The sequence below is a fragment of the Daldinia vernicosa genome, assembly GCF_022497035.1.
Source record: "Daldinia vernicosa strain CBS 139.73 unplaced genomic scaffold F5Y00scaffold_29, whole genome shotgun sequence".
In the NCBI taxonomy this organism is placed as follows: domain Eukaryota; kingdom Fungi; phylum Ascomycota; class Sordariomycetes; order Xylariales; family Hypoxylaceae; genus Daldinia; species Daldinia vernicosa.
Window position 1 is genome coordinate 1 of NW_025953945.1, and position 16965 is coordinate 16965.

A 16965-nucleotide genomic window follows, 5' to 3' on the forward strand; every position below is an offset into this window, starting at 1 on the left:
TATAATTTTAAAAAATAAATATATAATATTAATAATTTTTTATATATAAATATATAAATAAATAATTTAAAATAAAAAAAAAATATTTATAAAAAGTTTTTTATTTAAAAATAATTTATTATATATAAAAAATATTTATAATATAATAATAATATTTTAATAAAAGAATTATAATTTAAATTATAAAAACTAATTAATTTTATAATAAATATTTAATTTAATAAATAAAAAAATAATATTAAATTTTTAAATTAATTATATTAATTAAAGTAAATATATAAATATTTATTATTATATTTTCGAAAATTTTAATTAATTTATTATTATTATAAAACAACATTAATTATATAATATACCTATTATTACCCGTGTAATATACGAGGTTACGTATTAAATAAACTTAAATTATTTCTTATACTTTTTTTTAAATAATTTTATAAATTTTTATTTAAATCTTATATAATTTATATTATAATATAAATAAAAAAATTAATAAAATTATAATTTAAAGTATACATGATTTAAATTAAAATTAATTTAAATATGTTTAAAAATATAAATTTTAATTATAATAATTATTATAAAACCTTTTTTAATAATTTTTATTTTTTATAATTTTAATATTTTTTATTTTTAATAATTTTATAAATATAATTTTAATAAATTTTAAAAAAATCTTAAAATTTAAATAATTAAATAATTAATATTATAAAAAAAACCGGGAATTTTATTTATTTATTTTATAAAAATATAAATATTTTTATTTTAAATAATTTTAAATTAAGTTTTAATATTAATTTAAAAAAATGTACTTTTTATAATTACATTAATCTTTAATTAATTATAACTTATATAAACCTTTTAAAATAATATTAAAACTTTAATTTAAAGTTATTATAAATAACCGTTTAATAAAAAATTAACTTACGGTAAAAAACATTATTAAAAATATTAATATTATTAAAAATAATAATATTAACATATGTAAAATAAGTAATAATTAATTATATAATAATTATTAACTTTTTTATTAAATTTATTAATTAAATTTACGCGTTTTAAACCTTTTAAAAGTATTAAAAATGGTTATAACGGTCGTAACGCATTAACCGTAATAACGGTTATAACACCGGTCGCGTTAACCGTAATAAACGTTAAAGTTTAATATATAAAAAAACGGGAAGGTTTAATTAATAATATTATTAAACTATTAAAATAAAAAAAATTTTATTTTTATACGTTATATTAATTATAATGTTAATTATATTATTAATTATATTATTAATTATGTTATTAATTATAATGTTAATTATAACGTTTTAATATTTTATCGTTAATAAATTTTAACGTAAAAGCCTCGTATATAAAAACGCGATACCGTACGAGTATATAAAAAAAATAAAAAAATAAAGAAAATAAAATATTAATCTTAAATTATAAAAATAAAAGGTATTTTATACGTTATTATTATATAATAAATCATCGTAAACTTAATATTTGATTTTTTATTATTAAATTTTTATTATTAATAAAATGCGGTTTTATAATAACTTTAAACTTTAATTTAAAAAACGCTTTATTTTTAACTTATAAATATAAACATATAAATTAAAAGTTTCGTGACGTTTATAACGGGGAAAAGAAAAAAAGTAAACGAAAACGAAGCTTGTTTTTTAAATTAAATTTAAAACCATTTAAAATAAAAGTATTTATATATAATATGTTAAAATAAATTAATAAATATTAGTAAAAAAATTATTTTATATATATAAATATTTATTTTTTAAATATTTTAATTAATTTAAGATTAAATTACATATATTTTAAATTATAATTTTTATTATTTTTTTATATAAATTATAATATAATTTATTAATAATTTAATTAAAAATTTATAAAATTATTAAAGTAAACGTTAAAAAAAGAAAAGAAAAACAAGGTATATACTTTATTTTATTACATAAATAATAATAAACATATTATATAATTAATATTATTTAAAAAAAATTCGTAATATTTTAAAATATAATAAATTAAAAAATTATAAAAAACTTTATAAATAAATAAATAAAAAATTTAATAATTAAAGTTTTAATAATTTATTATACGTTTAATATTTTAATTAATTTTATATAATACTTTTAATTAAAATAATATTTAAATTATTTTTTTAAATTAAAATTTTTAAAATATATAAAATAATAATAATTTATTATTATTATTATAAAATTAATTTAAATAATAAATATTTTATTATTAAAAATACGTAATAAATACGATTTATATAATATAATTAAATTTAAAAAATTATAAATTTTATAATAATTATTTTTTAATTAATTTATTAAAATTAATTTAACGTAAAAATATTTTCGCGTACGTTATACGTAAATATTAAACTTTATTTATACGTTAACGGTTTTTATAAACGTTTTTTATTAATTTTATTATTTTATATTATTTAAATATAATTAAATAAATATTAATTAATATTAATTAACTTTTATATATTATATAATTAATTAATATATTATTTAACGCGTATATAAATACTTTTATATTATAATATATTATTATAATTAATAATATTAATAAATTATATATATATAAATTAATTAAAATAATACGTTGTTTTATACGTAAATTAATCACGTGTAACCACGTGATTAATTTTACGTAATTATTAATTTAACATTAATAACTTTTTATTTTTTTTATATAACGTAATTATATATAATTTAATTAATTTAATAAAAAGATTTATTATTAATTTTATTTATATTATTATATTATATATAAAATAATTAAATAATTTAATATTTATTATTTTTTTTAATTTAATTATATTATAACGTAATTTTAATAAATTAATTAAATTATATATTATAAATTAAAATAAACGTATTAATTAAATTATATAATTTTTAATATAAAATAATTATTTATTATAAATAATAATTTATTATTAAATACTTTTTAAAAAAATTATTAAAATTATTAAAAAATTTATTTTAATATATATTAAATTATAATTTATTAAAATGTAAATTACGTTTATTATAAACGTTTTAAACATATATAATTTATATATTTATATTTATAAATTATAATTTAAAATTAATAATATATTATATTTATTTATTTAAACTTTTTATATATTTATATAATATTACGTTATTATATCGTAATTTTAAACGTTAAAATTATTTTACGGTAAATAATATTATTAATTATTATTATTATAACCGATAATATAATTAATAATATATATAAAATAATTTATTTTATATTTAAAAATAATAATATTATTATTTATTTATATTTTTTTATTTTTTTTATATTTATATAATTTTATTACGTGTTACGATTAACGCGTTACGACCGGTATTATTACAACCGTTATTATAATTATTATTATAATTAATATTACGGTTATTTTTAACGTCGCGAAAAATATAAACATATAAATTTAATCGATAAATTTAATAATAAAATTAATATAATTATATAATTAATTAATATTTATTATAAAATAACACTAGTTACGTAATATGCCCATTATTGCGTGCGCAGTAAATGGGGTACGTACTTATTACTTTTTCCCCTTTTTTTAACGTTTACCTTAATAACTTTACGAATTCCGGTCCGATTTATATATAATTTACACCATAGTTTCAATAAGAAAATGAGCAAAATTCCGCTCTAGGGTGCACGTGATTCGGCCCCGAATTGGCCGAAATATTAAAGAAGTAAGAATTTATGTATATAAAGTGACTTTTTTACTAGTATTTACTAGTTTATTTTAGCTTATTATATAGAAACAGCCGTATCTTTACGAAATAAATCGTTAAAAATCTCGGACTTGCTTTATAATATTGACCGTTTAGTTATTTAAATATTGAAACTTTTCCGGAATTTATCCGGGTTGTATTGGTAAAGTTATTGAGGTTAAAAGATGTTGAGATTACAGGGGATAAAAGCCATTAAAAAGAGCCTTAAAACAGCCACTATAGTTAAAATTCATACTTTCAGCCGTATCCGGGTCAATATTGGTCCGAATCACGTGCGGCCGGGTTCATATTTTTGCTGATTTCGTTATATAATTTATAATGCTTTTTCCGAGAGATTTAGACGAGAATTCGTAAAGTTATTTAAAAAAGGATGCGGGAAGCGATTTAAAGCTACCCGGGATTATACCCCGCATATTGCGCACTTAATAAATAACACATTACGCAATTAATGTTGCTTTTATTATAAACGTATTAACGTTATTATTTTTAATGATTTTATTAATTAATTAATTATTACGGTTATTATTATTCGTTAAAAACATTTTTTACGTTAAAACTTTTAAAAATTATTATACGAAATTAATAAAAAAATAATAAAAAAATGATAAAAAAATGATAAATAATTAATAAGTAATTTATTAATAAATAATAAGAAAATTAATAAAAGATTTAATGTTTTCGATAAATTTTCACGTGCGAGTTTATAAACACGTGAAAACGTTTACGCGAACTTATAAATACATGCGTTTTTTTAAATTTTAATTAATGTTACGATTAATATTATAACCGTTATAATTACATTTAATATTTTTAAAAAATTTAAAACGTATAAATTAATTAATAAATTTAATAATAAAATTAATATAATTATATAATTAATTATTATTTATTATAAAAACGTATTAACGTTATTATTTTTAATAATTTTATTAATTAATTTAATTAATTTAATTAAATGATATTATTTTTTATAAATTAATTTTTTAAAAAACACGTGTTTAAAATAACTTTAAATTAAAAGTAAAATATTTTAAAAAAAAAGTTTTATAAGTTATAATTAATTAAAAAATAATATTATTATAAAAAATACATTTTTTTAAATTAAATATTAAACTTTAATTTAAAATCATTTAAAATAATAAAAAATATAAAAAAGTATTTTTTTATATTAAAATTAAAATTTATATATAAATATTATTATAAAATAATTATATTATAAATTTTATTAATTATATATATAATTATAAAATATAATTATATAATTAAATATATTACTTTTTTTATATATTTATATTAAATTTAAAATTATAATAAAATTAAAATTTAAAAAAACGTATATATTTATAAATTTATATAAACGTTTTTACGTATTTATAAATTTATACGTAAAAATTTATCGAAAATATTAAATTTTTTATTAATTTTTTTATTATTTATTAATAAATTATTTATTATTTTTTTATTATTTTTTTATTATTTTTTTATTATTTTTTTATTAATTTCGTATAATAATTTTTAAAAGTTTTAACGTAAAAAATGTTTTCGACGGATTATTTTTAAATTATAATAAAAAAGTTTTTTTTAAAAATAATGTTTATTTAATTTTTATATTATTTAATTAAACGGGATAATTATAAAAACATAATATAATTATTTAATTTTTTAATTTTTAAAAATAAGTTTTTTTTTATTTATACATTTATAATTAATTAAACTTTAAAATAAAATTATTTATTAATTAAAATATAAATATATAAGTTAAAAGTTTCGTAACGTTTATAACGGGAAAAAAAAGGTAAAAACGAAGCTTACTTTTCGAATTAAAGTATAAGCTATTAAGATAAGTCCCGAGCCGTGTCGATAAATGTTAAAAATGCCAGGTACTTAAAGTGTTAAAAGCGAAGGTGCCGGGGGTATCGAATGTGCTAATAAAAGTGCCCTCCAATTATGGCATGATAGTTCGGGTCGACTCTCCAATCTAAACTAAAATTCATGACAACAAGTACTGGGTTTAATGTTAAAATGTACTTATGAAATCAATAACTATATTTTCAACTGGCTTAAAACATTACACCTGCTCCTATCGACTGGAGAAGTGTGCGCTGGAACATTAACGCCAATTCTGTTTGTTGGTCATTATCAGAAGAAATCTGGAATTCTCCCTCGATACATTTTGCAACAGCCGTTGCATATCTAGTTCCCATCGCACTTGGTAACTTCCGTTTAGCCCATTTCAGAAGCACACTTTGCCACCCGAAAGGCGTAAAGTCTTCTCCCGGCGGAAGGCGGCCTCGGACGTTAGCATAAAGCTTTTCAATGAGCTCACCGGTACCTATTTCTAAGAGAACGAGCCCTAGGGAGTATATGTCATATCCCTTGTTGAACTTCTCTAACGGTGTCTCTTGCCTGTCCGGGTGGCGGTAGAGTGTATTTTCGTCCCATTCTCCTGAGAGACTCGACTTTGCAAGAGCCTCTCGAGAGGCCTCGAAGCCCTTGATGTATAAGTCCCAATGGGTGACCCTCAAAGTTTCGTCCCTCTCTTTGGCCACGGCGCATAGGATATTAGATGAGCAAATATTTTTATGCACCCAACCGGAATTGTGAATATTGAGGAGTCCAACGCAAACCCGATAAGCCAAACTGAAACGGACTTCTAGAGGGGACCTCGCAAGTTTCTGAATGGCCTGTTTTAGAGTCATAAATTGGGGAGAAACCATGCCATTTGGTGAACAGTACGCTGATGGGATCTCATACAAGAAAGAAAGTTCGCCTAGCTTGTCGTTGTCAACGAACCCTAGACAACGTAAGCTATGAAGGGAGTCGATGGTATTCGGATCCTTATCTATTTGGCTTAGAATTGCCGCAAGCTTCTGAGTTTGGACCTTAACATCCATGGCACGTTGTTTTTCCTCCGATGAAATCTCGTGAGTGCCTTGTTTCGGGGGATTGTATCGCCTATGTTCTACAATGACTGTCTGGCTTTGGAGTGACCCCGCTCGACCATCGGGTGTGTATTGGCCCAACGTCAAGTCTTCTCTGAAGCATGGATCGGAGTGTTTGGAAAATAGACGAAGAGCTCCCGGAAGAGGGGTTGCCGGTTGTAATTGCTTAGCAGAACGAAATAATTGTTGCTGGCGAGCGATATGGGCGAGTCCCGACTCTCTAAACGATAGCCCTGAAAAGGATGCGGCACTTGAAGTCTGGAGCATTCGCGACGACATCGTCTGCTGTAGTGTCTCAGTCAGGCGGAAGACTTTAGAGCCAAATTGGACGACAGTATCCAGTGGTTGAGCTTCGTCGTTCGTCATGTCAAAACTCAAGTAAGTCTGGATGGTGTGGGCCAGTTCTTCGATATCCCTAGCTATTAGGTCGACGTATTTTGAAGGGGCCTGAGTTCCGAGAAAGAAATCACCGAACTGATCATGAAGTAACGTATCACATAATCCAGACATCCTGACCAGCCCTTGTTCTATTGACCCGCGGACGTCTGACTCGGAGCTTGTCGCTGACTGCACGGCGTAACATAGAGTGGTTGATGTCGATGCTATGTTACGCAGCTGTTCGCGGATGTTGAAGTTCTGGAAGAGTCTCGGGACAATGATTTGGGCCTCTCTAATCGTATCAGCGATGGCATCTTTAACCCTGTGGTATGCGCTTCCTTCTTTGCGTGTTAGCTTGGCAATCATCGAATGATTCTCATTAATTGGTATCGTCTTCTCGTTGTCCCAACCCAAGCACGCGGACCCTTCGCGTACCATCATCGCCGGAGGACCACAGCGCTTCAAAGTCCCATTTTCTTGCTTTACTGCGGTGGGTGTTTCGCGGCGCTCGTGGCAGCTTACTATTTTGATGTCTTTATTTGCTTTCGTAAAGTCCTCCCTGAGGGCCTTCATAGTTGGTGAATCGGGAGTGAGATCCCGCACTAGATTTTCTGGCGGTTCGTCGATGACGGCTTGTAGCCAAGGCCCTGTTACCATACCATCATGTGGAGTGCCAAAGAATACGAGGCCGTATATCGCACGCCGAAGAAAGTCGAGGTTTTGGTCTTTCGCACACTTTGACCATGCCTTCCAGCGCTCTTAACATAGTGTAGATTTGCTGGACGAGAATTCAACCCACCTGTTTTATTATCAATCCGCCGAGGCTATGGCCGATGAGAATGAGTGGTAGATGCTATTGAGCCAAGTTAGGGCATAACCGCGCACGTTGTTGATATTTACTTGACACCGTCATACTCGTTCGTGGGGGTTTTCCTTCCTCCTAGCCACAAGACACCCCAAGAATTCGTCCGTGAAGTCAGACAGTACGGCCCTTGAATTGCTTGGCGATAACTCGGACTTGTATCCAAAAACAGAGATCCGAATGCCACGGATATCGGATGGTAAGTGGTCTCGCAACCACATCGATCCATCATCACCTTGCCATGATGCAAATGCTTTCCCTGCCAAGCCGGTTACGGCTACAATACTATGCCGCAATCATTAGATTCGGAGGGTATTTTACGGGAAGGTTACCATACTCAACAATTTTGTTCGCTTCGACATCATTATCGACGGATAGGGGTGTCCAGCCGTAGAAGTTACTGTCAATATGAGCGAGGGCAAATCTTTGATCCGCTATGTCAAAGAATTTCCGAAACAATCCATCAGTTCCCGAACGAAGGGACTTCAATTGTGGGGGTTCAGATGAAAAAGTAATTGTTGCGATCTTGCTGGAAATGCTGCCAATACCTATATGAGCATCAACCAACGAGACCCGTTCGATTTTCCCTCGCTCAGATAAGGGGAATAGCTGTCGGATTTCTTCAAGATCGCATTCACCAGGCAAATTCGTCAATCGGTATGTCTTCTGAGCGAGCTCCGGGGATGCCATAATTGCTCATAATGGGGTGGAATCGTAATACAACACGAAATGACTGAAATCTTTTTGTTTTAGGCAGACCTGCAGTGCCTTGTTTTGGCGCGGCGGAGCAGTGTGCTTAGATCACCTCCTTTTCCTCCTCTCCTGGAAGATGTTCCTAATACTCATGCACACGCCAAGTTTGATATGTGACATACGGATTTTACTGGCGGGAAGAACTTACCGTGCCGAACCGAATAGGGTGTCCCAGTAATATCTGGCGAGTAATATTACGCATAGGTAGCTCTTCTCCAAGGATATCTTGCAGCGTCAGCATAGCCACGACTGGTGCGGAGCCTTGGTCGAATAATTATCTATCGCTTTCGGTGAAAACATGAAGCCTCACTTGCTGGCTGGCATAGTCATCCTCTAGCGGAGGGGCTATTGGTAGACCACATTCGACCGGAGCTAAGTCGATGCAAGAGAAAATACCTACATATTTTATTCACACCAGCCCCGATGCTTATATAAATCATGCTACACCCCTCTGGGTTCAAAATTGTCTTAAACATGATTTTACTGAGGTAATATCTTGCAGGGTTTCATAAACTAAAAATCATGAACACCTTGAAATGACAGGGACACTTAGTATAGATTCTAGGTTATCAGCCATGAAACCCAAACCTCTTTATGTTGAACGAGCCCAGCCCTCGATCTCAGTCGATGTGATTTTGGAAGAGATAGAAGCCTTGGAGGCTAGTCTACATCGCCGCCCGCCGGGTGAAGCTATTCGTATGCTAACGCCACTCCTAAGTTTCATAGAGCGCTACTCGACTGTTGTAGATACGATGACCCAATATCAGGCCAATCCATCCAGTCTTATATGGGGTGCTCTAAAATTGATTGTTTTGGTATGTTTATCAGCCAAAGTTACGAGCCGATTTGGCGTAGGTAATATGGCTAATGGCTTGTTTGTAGATGGCGCGGACTCCAAATTCCTGGTGGAACAAGCTACTTATGATGCTTAAGAAGCTAGGAACCCAATTGATGATCTTTCGCGAATACGAGCAGATTTTCGGCGAATCCGAAGCGTTAAAGGGAGCATTAGCTTCCACGTACATGGATATTTTTATGTTCTTACGAGCAGCCAAACAAGAAGTTGGGCAACGAAGTCAGTCGTCTATACTATTGGACAACGATTCGATCCCGGATCAAGATCTAATGACTAATCTTAGATAGACACTCTTCAAACAATACTACATTGGAGCGCGAGTAGCTTTGTTGGAGACTTTGAAGAAACTTCTTCAAAACTGAATATGCGCCTCCAAAGCCTGGGCTCCCTTACGACCCTTTTACATCGCCGGGCACTTCACGAGGATCTGAAACTTCAGAAAGATTTTCGGGTCGAAGCTTCGCAGGCTCTAGAAAGAATATCAGCTTCGTTGCCGCCTTCACGAATAAACCATGTAGAGAATCAAGGTATGAACTCCTCCCAGCATTCAATTCCAATAGGCATACGAGCCACTACTAAACGATAGAATCTTGAAGAGCTCGCCAAGTGTATATCCTGGTTCTCGCCCGTCGACGTGTCTCTGACGTACCATCGGAACTTGATAAAACGAGCAGAGGGTACCTGCGGGTGGCTAACAGGCGCCAAATTTTTCCAAAGCTGGTTTAAGCCAAAGTTGCAAGAGGATGTGGCCCGTACACGTTGGATCTATGGAAACCCCGGAGTTGGCAAGTCTGTTCTCTGTGCCTCTGTTATTAGGCACATCGAAAACTGCCTCGGTGGAAGGGAAGAAGATCTGAGCATCGCGTATTTTTTCTTTGACCACTCTAACCAAGAAAGCCTTACTATTTTGGCTCTCTATCGGACTCTATTAGGCCAACTCCTCTATCATACACCATCTTTTATTGAGTACATCAAACCTATCATGGATTCGGCCCTGAAATACGGAAGGAACCGCATATCGTGGCAGGACAATCCGTCAGAGCTTCTGAAGCAAATAATACGTAAATCTGCCCGCGAAACTCTCCTTATTATAGATGGACTCGACGAGTGTGAAAACCTAAGCCAAGACCTCCAGGGCTTCCTCGAAATACTCCGGGTGAGCAACTCATGCCGCACGTTATTCTTTAGCAGGTCGAATCCAAATCTTCACGAATTTTCGCAGTCATTTCCCTCGATGCGAATTTCGTCGACGTCAACTAAACTCGATATCAACACTTATCTAGTGAATGCTGTCAGCAAGCTTCCAAACTTAACCCTTTCGACATGCAGAGAAGTTATAGCAGCGTTGAACCATCAATGCCAGGGAATCTTCCTCTTGGCGACAATTATGGTTAAGGAACTGGAAAATGCTACTTGTTTAGAGGATGTTGAAGAGGTTCTGCAAGGGCAGCCGAAAGAGCTCCATCTCCTTTATGACAGTATCGCCCAACGGATAACTCGACAGTCGCCGCAGTGGACAAAATTACGCCAAAATATATGGACGCTGTTATGTTGCAGCCCACGGCCACTTCTGTGGAGTGAACTACAAGAGGGTTTAGCGATGTTGAACTCAGGCCGTGTGCCGTCGAAGCAAGACCTAGCTAGGCGGGTCGTATACAAGTCGGTAGTACTCAAAGCCTGCCCTCCTCTTATCGAGTACGAACGTGAGACGGATACATTCCGCATAGCCCACTCGTCAATGTACGAATATCTCACATCGAATAAGAAACCCACGCGCGATTATAAACCTCGTGTTGATCTGGGCGTTGGCCACTATAAGATAGCAGGGATATGTTTGAAATATCTTGTTATGCCTGGAGTGTGTGAACAGCTAGAACTGGACCAGATGAGCTTTCCATATACGAGTTATGCTACGTCGCATTGGTGCTATCATCTGCTCAACTCAAAAGTCGATCACGAACTCCAGGCCAAAGCTATTGCGCTAATCTCATCTCCCGAGCATCGACGTCTGTCGTTAGCAACATGGCTTGCACTCGATAAGAGCGGATTTCCCTTGCAATCAATGCTCAAATCAATCAGATCGGCACAGCGATTAATACAAAGCCTAGAACGGACGAGACACCTCAAGATTGATGAATTAGAGGATATCCTAGAAGTTCTGCTTATTTTAGATTCTCACACGTCCGACAGCGGCATGGGGCACAGGATTACCAATTTTGAGAGGAATATACTTCTGAGGGAATTGGCAAGGGAATACTCTATAGCCGACCGGTTGGAAGAAGGGGTAGAAAAATTCAAGGCCGTTATCGGAAGGGTTAAAGAGGAACAAGATATGAAACCTGAAATATTGTCGTGGGTGATGAGCGGGCTTGGTCTTCTATACGACCAGCAAGGCGATGTAACCCTTGCAATAAGTACTCAACTTGAGGCATTAGAGTCGCAGAAGGATGCAGATGCCAACAGCGGCGTCGATGAGGTCTTGATCGTCAACGAGCTCGGACGCCTCTACAGGCATGATGGTGACCTCGAGAATGCAGAACTTATGCATTTGAGGGCACTTGAGTCGCTTCGCTCCGCGCTACCCGAGACGGACCCTCAAGTCATATGGACCCTGAACACGCTAGCGAGATGCCATCGTAGGCAAGGTCGGCTGGAAGATGCTATCAGACTTCACAGCCAGTCGCGAGAGGCCCAAAGCCGAACCTTGGGAGACGAGCATCCTCATACGCTATGGACTCAAAGCGACCTAGCTAAATGCTTTCGCGACCTAGGCCAGCTTGAAAGAGCCATTGATCTACAGGCGAAAACAACGAAGACCCGCGAGAAGGTACTCGGGCCATTGCATAATGACACACTATGGTCTTTGAATGACCTTGCCCTGATGTATGAACTCTCAGGTTGCTTCCAGACGGCGTTGAAGATTCACGAGCAGGCATTGGATGGCCAACGAAGAACCTTGGGGGATACCAGTCCTACGACTTTATGGTCCGAAGAGGTCGTGAGAAAGCTTGAGTGTAAGGTACGCTCAGATGTAGGCGGGGAGTGTTAAATTGCACCGTGTTCGCAGATGATCGACGCTTATGAGCAAGATTAAGTATCGATACCATCTAGCAAGGACTGAGACATTATATGCATCGTGGAAAATTTAACGTTATACGTATGATAGTTATCTTTGATACAGGTTTCGGTCTTATTTTCATTAGAATTGGCACCTTAGCCACCCAGGGCCTCTCTCCCTCATTAGGGCTTTCGTGCGTGAGCTACGTACCCCTGGCTAGGATGTAGGTAGCCTTTCAATAGTTGCATTTTTCATATACCGAGACAACAACGTGCTATCAGGATCAGACTGTGTCCAAAAGCACGAGCGGATTTTCTTAAAGACCCTATCGCAAAAATCGACCAATATCCATATCCACTTATCGTGTTCGTATAGTGGCTTCCATAGATCGTAAAATGGTTGTTTGTCCCTCACGAACCAGTCCGCTTTGTAAAGCTCAACAAAGTTCCTATCGGCGCTCCTAGGACTCCTGACCCAATAGCCGTGTCCGGTCTTAGCTCCCGCGTCAGCGAGGATACGAATAATATTTGGGTATGCAAAGTATCTTTCCCCTAGTATCAAAGTCAGCACGTCGATTTAAATTATTACTACATATCGAAGATAATCTGTAGATATTACTTAGGGAGACGGGCCTAGGCACTTACTGCTATTCGAAACCAGTCCTCTTACTTTTGCCACGTTTAGTACGTTTCTCAAACGAACAAGCTGGTAAACTCACCAAAGTGATCTTCCCACTCTGTCTCCACGTCAAACAGAAAGTTCTCTGAAAATTTATCCTCGGCCGATGGCTCGCCGATTCGATGCATCGCCCAGTTCCTCAGGAGTCGGCACCGCACCGCATTTCCCGATTCTAAAGCGTGATCAAGTGCCGTCCTCCCTTTTTCGTCTTCGGCGTTTAGGTCGACTTGGAGATCCAGCGCGAATTTCAAACATTCTACTAGAGAATTTTTCGCTAAATTCATTAACGCCGTAACACCTGTCACTGAACACCTCGACTGGTCTAACATGTCTTTCTGGCTTTGGGTCGAATAGCCGGACATGTACTGTCGCAAGAGGAATAAGCATTGCGCATCAGTGATGCAGTAATTATTAGTTAGCCACCAAAGGAAGTCCCTGTTGTAGGAATCCCGGAATACCCTTTGAGCACCTAACTCAAGAAATAGAGTTGTCAGAGCAACGCTTTCTTGGCCACCATCTCGTACATTTTGCAATGCGTGCGCAATGGGTGGGCAATGGTATTCGTCGAGGGCATTGATGCTCAAATATGGACCACCTGCTTGTAGCAAATTCGCGACTATCCTCTTGACGACTGTTGTTTTACCGCCATTCACTATAGCACTACGAAATAAGGAGTGTTGTGCTTGCTCGTCTAGAGATGCCCAATCAGTGCGTTGGATCAGAGCTGTCAGGACTTCAAAGTAATGATCAGGATAAGTCGTCATGAGTGGATTCTGGCCGCACCAAGTATGCAAGGCGGATTTCTTCCATGATATCGCGTCATCAACTAAGCCTGGAGTAACGCCAAGCTCTAATAGAGCAATAAGAGTAGCTCCGTCACCCGAGTCCGCTGCGTCAATTAGAAGCCGCTTACCATCAAAAGTCGCCCCGTATTTCCGGCATACTGAAATACAATTCCGAGATATACCTAGTGATCTTTCCCATCCGCCACGATAAACCCAGTGGCGGAGGAAGTTGCTTCGAAGCAAGTCACCAAAGGCAGAGGATTTAGTTAGCCAGTGGAGCGCAGTGGTTCCTGTTATGATCTCCTTATTGGGGTCGGCGCCATGCTCCAGAAGGAAGGATACCATTTCAAAATCGCCCTGGTATATGGCGGAACTCAAAGGGGTATGCGCATTGTTCAAAGGGAGTACGTCTCCTGCATCCACATCCGCACCTAGATGAAGCAGAATTTGCGCCATCTTTAAAGATCCAACGTGAACTGCCCAGTGTAGCGGGGTACCATGAGGCCAATAAAATGGGAAATGATCAGTGCTAATAGTTAGAGACCGATCCCTTCTCGAGTTCCAATCAGTCCGGCAATTCACACAGCCACCGCTCTGAATTAGCAATACAGCGATATCTTCCGCTTCGTTCTCCTCCATCTGAAATAACCAATGTAAGCAGGATATTCCGAATCGGTTTTCATTAATAGAAGCATCCGCTCCCAGTTTTAACAGCTTCCTAACGGTCAATGCGCTTCCATCTGCACAGGCTTTATATAGAGGTGTTTCTCCAGCATTGTTAACCTGGTCAATTGAGACATTGCCCTTCTCAACAATGCAGCCGATTAGGTCATGTCTACCCAACATCGAGACAAGGTGAAGTATTGTGTTCCCGCCATCATCGATCGGTTGGTTGCTAAGCTCGAGGGGGAATGACCGAGCAAAATCGACGGCCTTCAGGCCGCGTAGAGCTACCATTGGGATGTTCACGAATCCGTTCTCGGCCGAGATTCCCGGGAACGCTTCCATGCCAGCAACCCGCGCCAAAGAGTCAAGGCGCTCCTCGTTATAGCCGCCGCTACCTCTATGTAACTCACGACAGCTAGTTGATCGGCGGTTCCCCTCCTCTTCAAGCTGCCTCACTGCAAACCAGGAACCCGCACAGCCCGCTTTAAAAAGGATATCCTCAACGTCAATTTCAGCCTCCAAATTCCACTCTGGCCTTAGAGCGGCCGCCAGTCTGGGCAATACCTCGCAGGCAGCGCTACTAGGCGTATGTACACGGGTGGCAGCAACGCAACAATCCATAGCAAGATTGCGAAAGTCTGGCTGCAAAGTGGCGCTGTGAATAAACCCTATCGCCATTCCAAATAGAACATCGCCGGCTAGCTGGAGCGACGGGGTGTTAGGAGCAGTAGTCTTGTGATCTTCTATGAGCTGTCGGAGTACAGCTCTTCCCATCTTGGTCCAAAAGACATACTTGTCTTGCCCAGCAGGTGATCCCATTCTCTTCAAGTCTTTATACTCCATTGTAGAGGTAGCAGTTACCCTATAATAATATATAAGCCACCTTTTTACATGAATTATGAGATATTTTATCTAAAGATCTTACCAATCACCATATCCCCGGCAAGACGTATCCTCCAGAAGCTTTATTGACGCTAGCGACCGACAGCGTGGCTCTTCCGGAAGAAGTTTCGCGAAAATACGTCCCGAATGCCTCTCTAGCAGCTCCCTTTCATACAGTGATGTACTTTTACACTGACTGATGGCAGTTGAGGCCTCAATCAGTATAGCATCGGTGCCTCTCCGATTCGAGCCTCCTAGCGGCGATTTCCCATCAAATATTAACGTGGATAACGCAACTAGGCCATACGAGTAACTGTCACATTTGTATAGTAGTTCAGGTCCCACTCGACACCCTTTTAGACTAAAGTCTGTTATTTCTGGAGGCTGCCATCCCGGTGTTGAACGGTATCGCGAATACGTAAGGTCTTCCTTTGGTTCTATCGTAATGCAAAGCCCAAAATCGGCTAATTTAGCAAGATACGGGACTTTGTCGTGATTCCTCATGAAAATCAAAATATTATCTGGCTTCAAGTCCCCATGGACAATATTGCATTGATGCAGGCACTCTAAGCCGGACATGATATCCAGGCATAGCTGATATCTAGACATCGTGGAGAGGCCATTTTGGCACAATATATCCGGAGACTTTAGGAGGGTTGAGAGAGTACAGGCGGCTTGCTCAACGATGAGGACCGGGCTAGGAAACTGAGGATCTCGAGTTGGATAATCATAGCCCCAAGCCTTTAGAGAGACAATATTGGGATGCTGGCGGATTCTGTCGTGGCATAGAGCTTTAACTTCCACCTCCAGAGTTTTCAATCGCCTTCGGAAATCTTCTTTAATCTGAAAAGGGGATCGTTCAGTGATTTCTGCGTCGTTGAGGATTGCGCGCTTCATTACTACGTTACTCGCTGCTCCCCAGATGGGCTTGAAAACGGTAAATTGCGCCCCGCGGCCGATGTGCTTGAAGTAAATAGGGTTATCCAGATGCACCTCGTTAAAGTTGTCTGGACCTTTGATGTTGAACCTTTGCAACACCGAAACGAATTGAGAAACCGAGGTCATAACCGGTATAGATATGCCATATTGGTGGAGGAAAAAAGAGTCGCTAAAGGGGTTCTCTGTGGAAGAATTGGTAATACGGAAACTAAGACTGCCGAAAGACATGTTAAGGGTTTACTAACATTCTTAAGTAACATACAATACGAAATGACCATTCGGTACGGTGAAGCAATCAACGATTAAGAATCTTATGGGTTCGATCCTCGCCCGACCGGCGGTTAGAAGGTCCTCGCGTTTAGGGCGGCGGGGTCC

At 35.5% G+C, this 16965-nt stretch overlaps 3 protein-coding genes across 3 annotated transcripts; 1 reads left to right on the forward strand and 2 right to left on the reverse strand.

Annotated features, from left to right (window-relative positions):
- Positions 1-5701: 5701 nt before the first annotated feature.
- Positions 5702-8013, reverse strand: F5Y00DRAFT_96270 (uncharacterized protein). Its single transcript, XM_048014377.1, has one exon. It carries the CDS (start codon positions 7766-7768, stop codon positions 5852-5854), a length of 1917 nt encoding a protein of 638 aa, XP_047863906.1. The 5' UTR covers positions 7769-8013; the 3' UTR covers positions 5702-5851.
- A 906-nt stretch (positions 8014-8919) lies between these two features.
- On the forward strand, positions 8920-12803 carry F5Y00DRAFT_270426 (uncharacterized protein). The gene is made up of 4 exons (XM_048012610.1): positions 8920-9541; positions 9609-9801; positions 9870-10109; positions 10179-12803. Exons 1-4 carry the CDS (start codon positions 9263-9265, stop codon positions 12629-12631), a joined length of 3165 nt encoding a protein of 1054 aa, XP_047863907.1. The 5' UTR covers positions 8920-9262; the 3' UTR covers positions 12632-12803.
- Positions 12804-12856: 53 nt separating this feature from the next.
- On the reverse strand, positions 12857-16818 carry F5Y00DRAFT_270428 (uncharacterized protein; the record flags this gene model as incomplete). Its single annotated transcript, XM_048012611.1, has 4 exons — positions 12857-13191; positions 13285-13308; positions 13359-15631; positions 15695-16818. The coding sequence occupies 4 exons, from the start codon at positions 16816-16818 to the stop codon at positions 12857-12859; spliced, it is 3756 nt and encodes a 1251-aa protein (XP_047863908.1).
- Between the last annotated feature and the right edge of the window lie 147 nt (positions 16819-16965).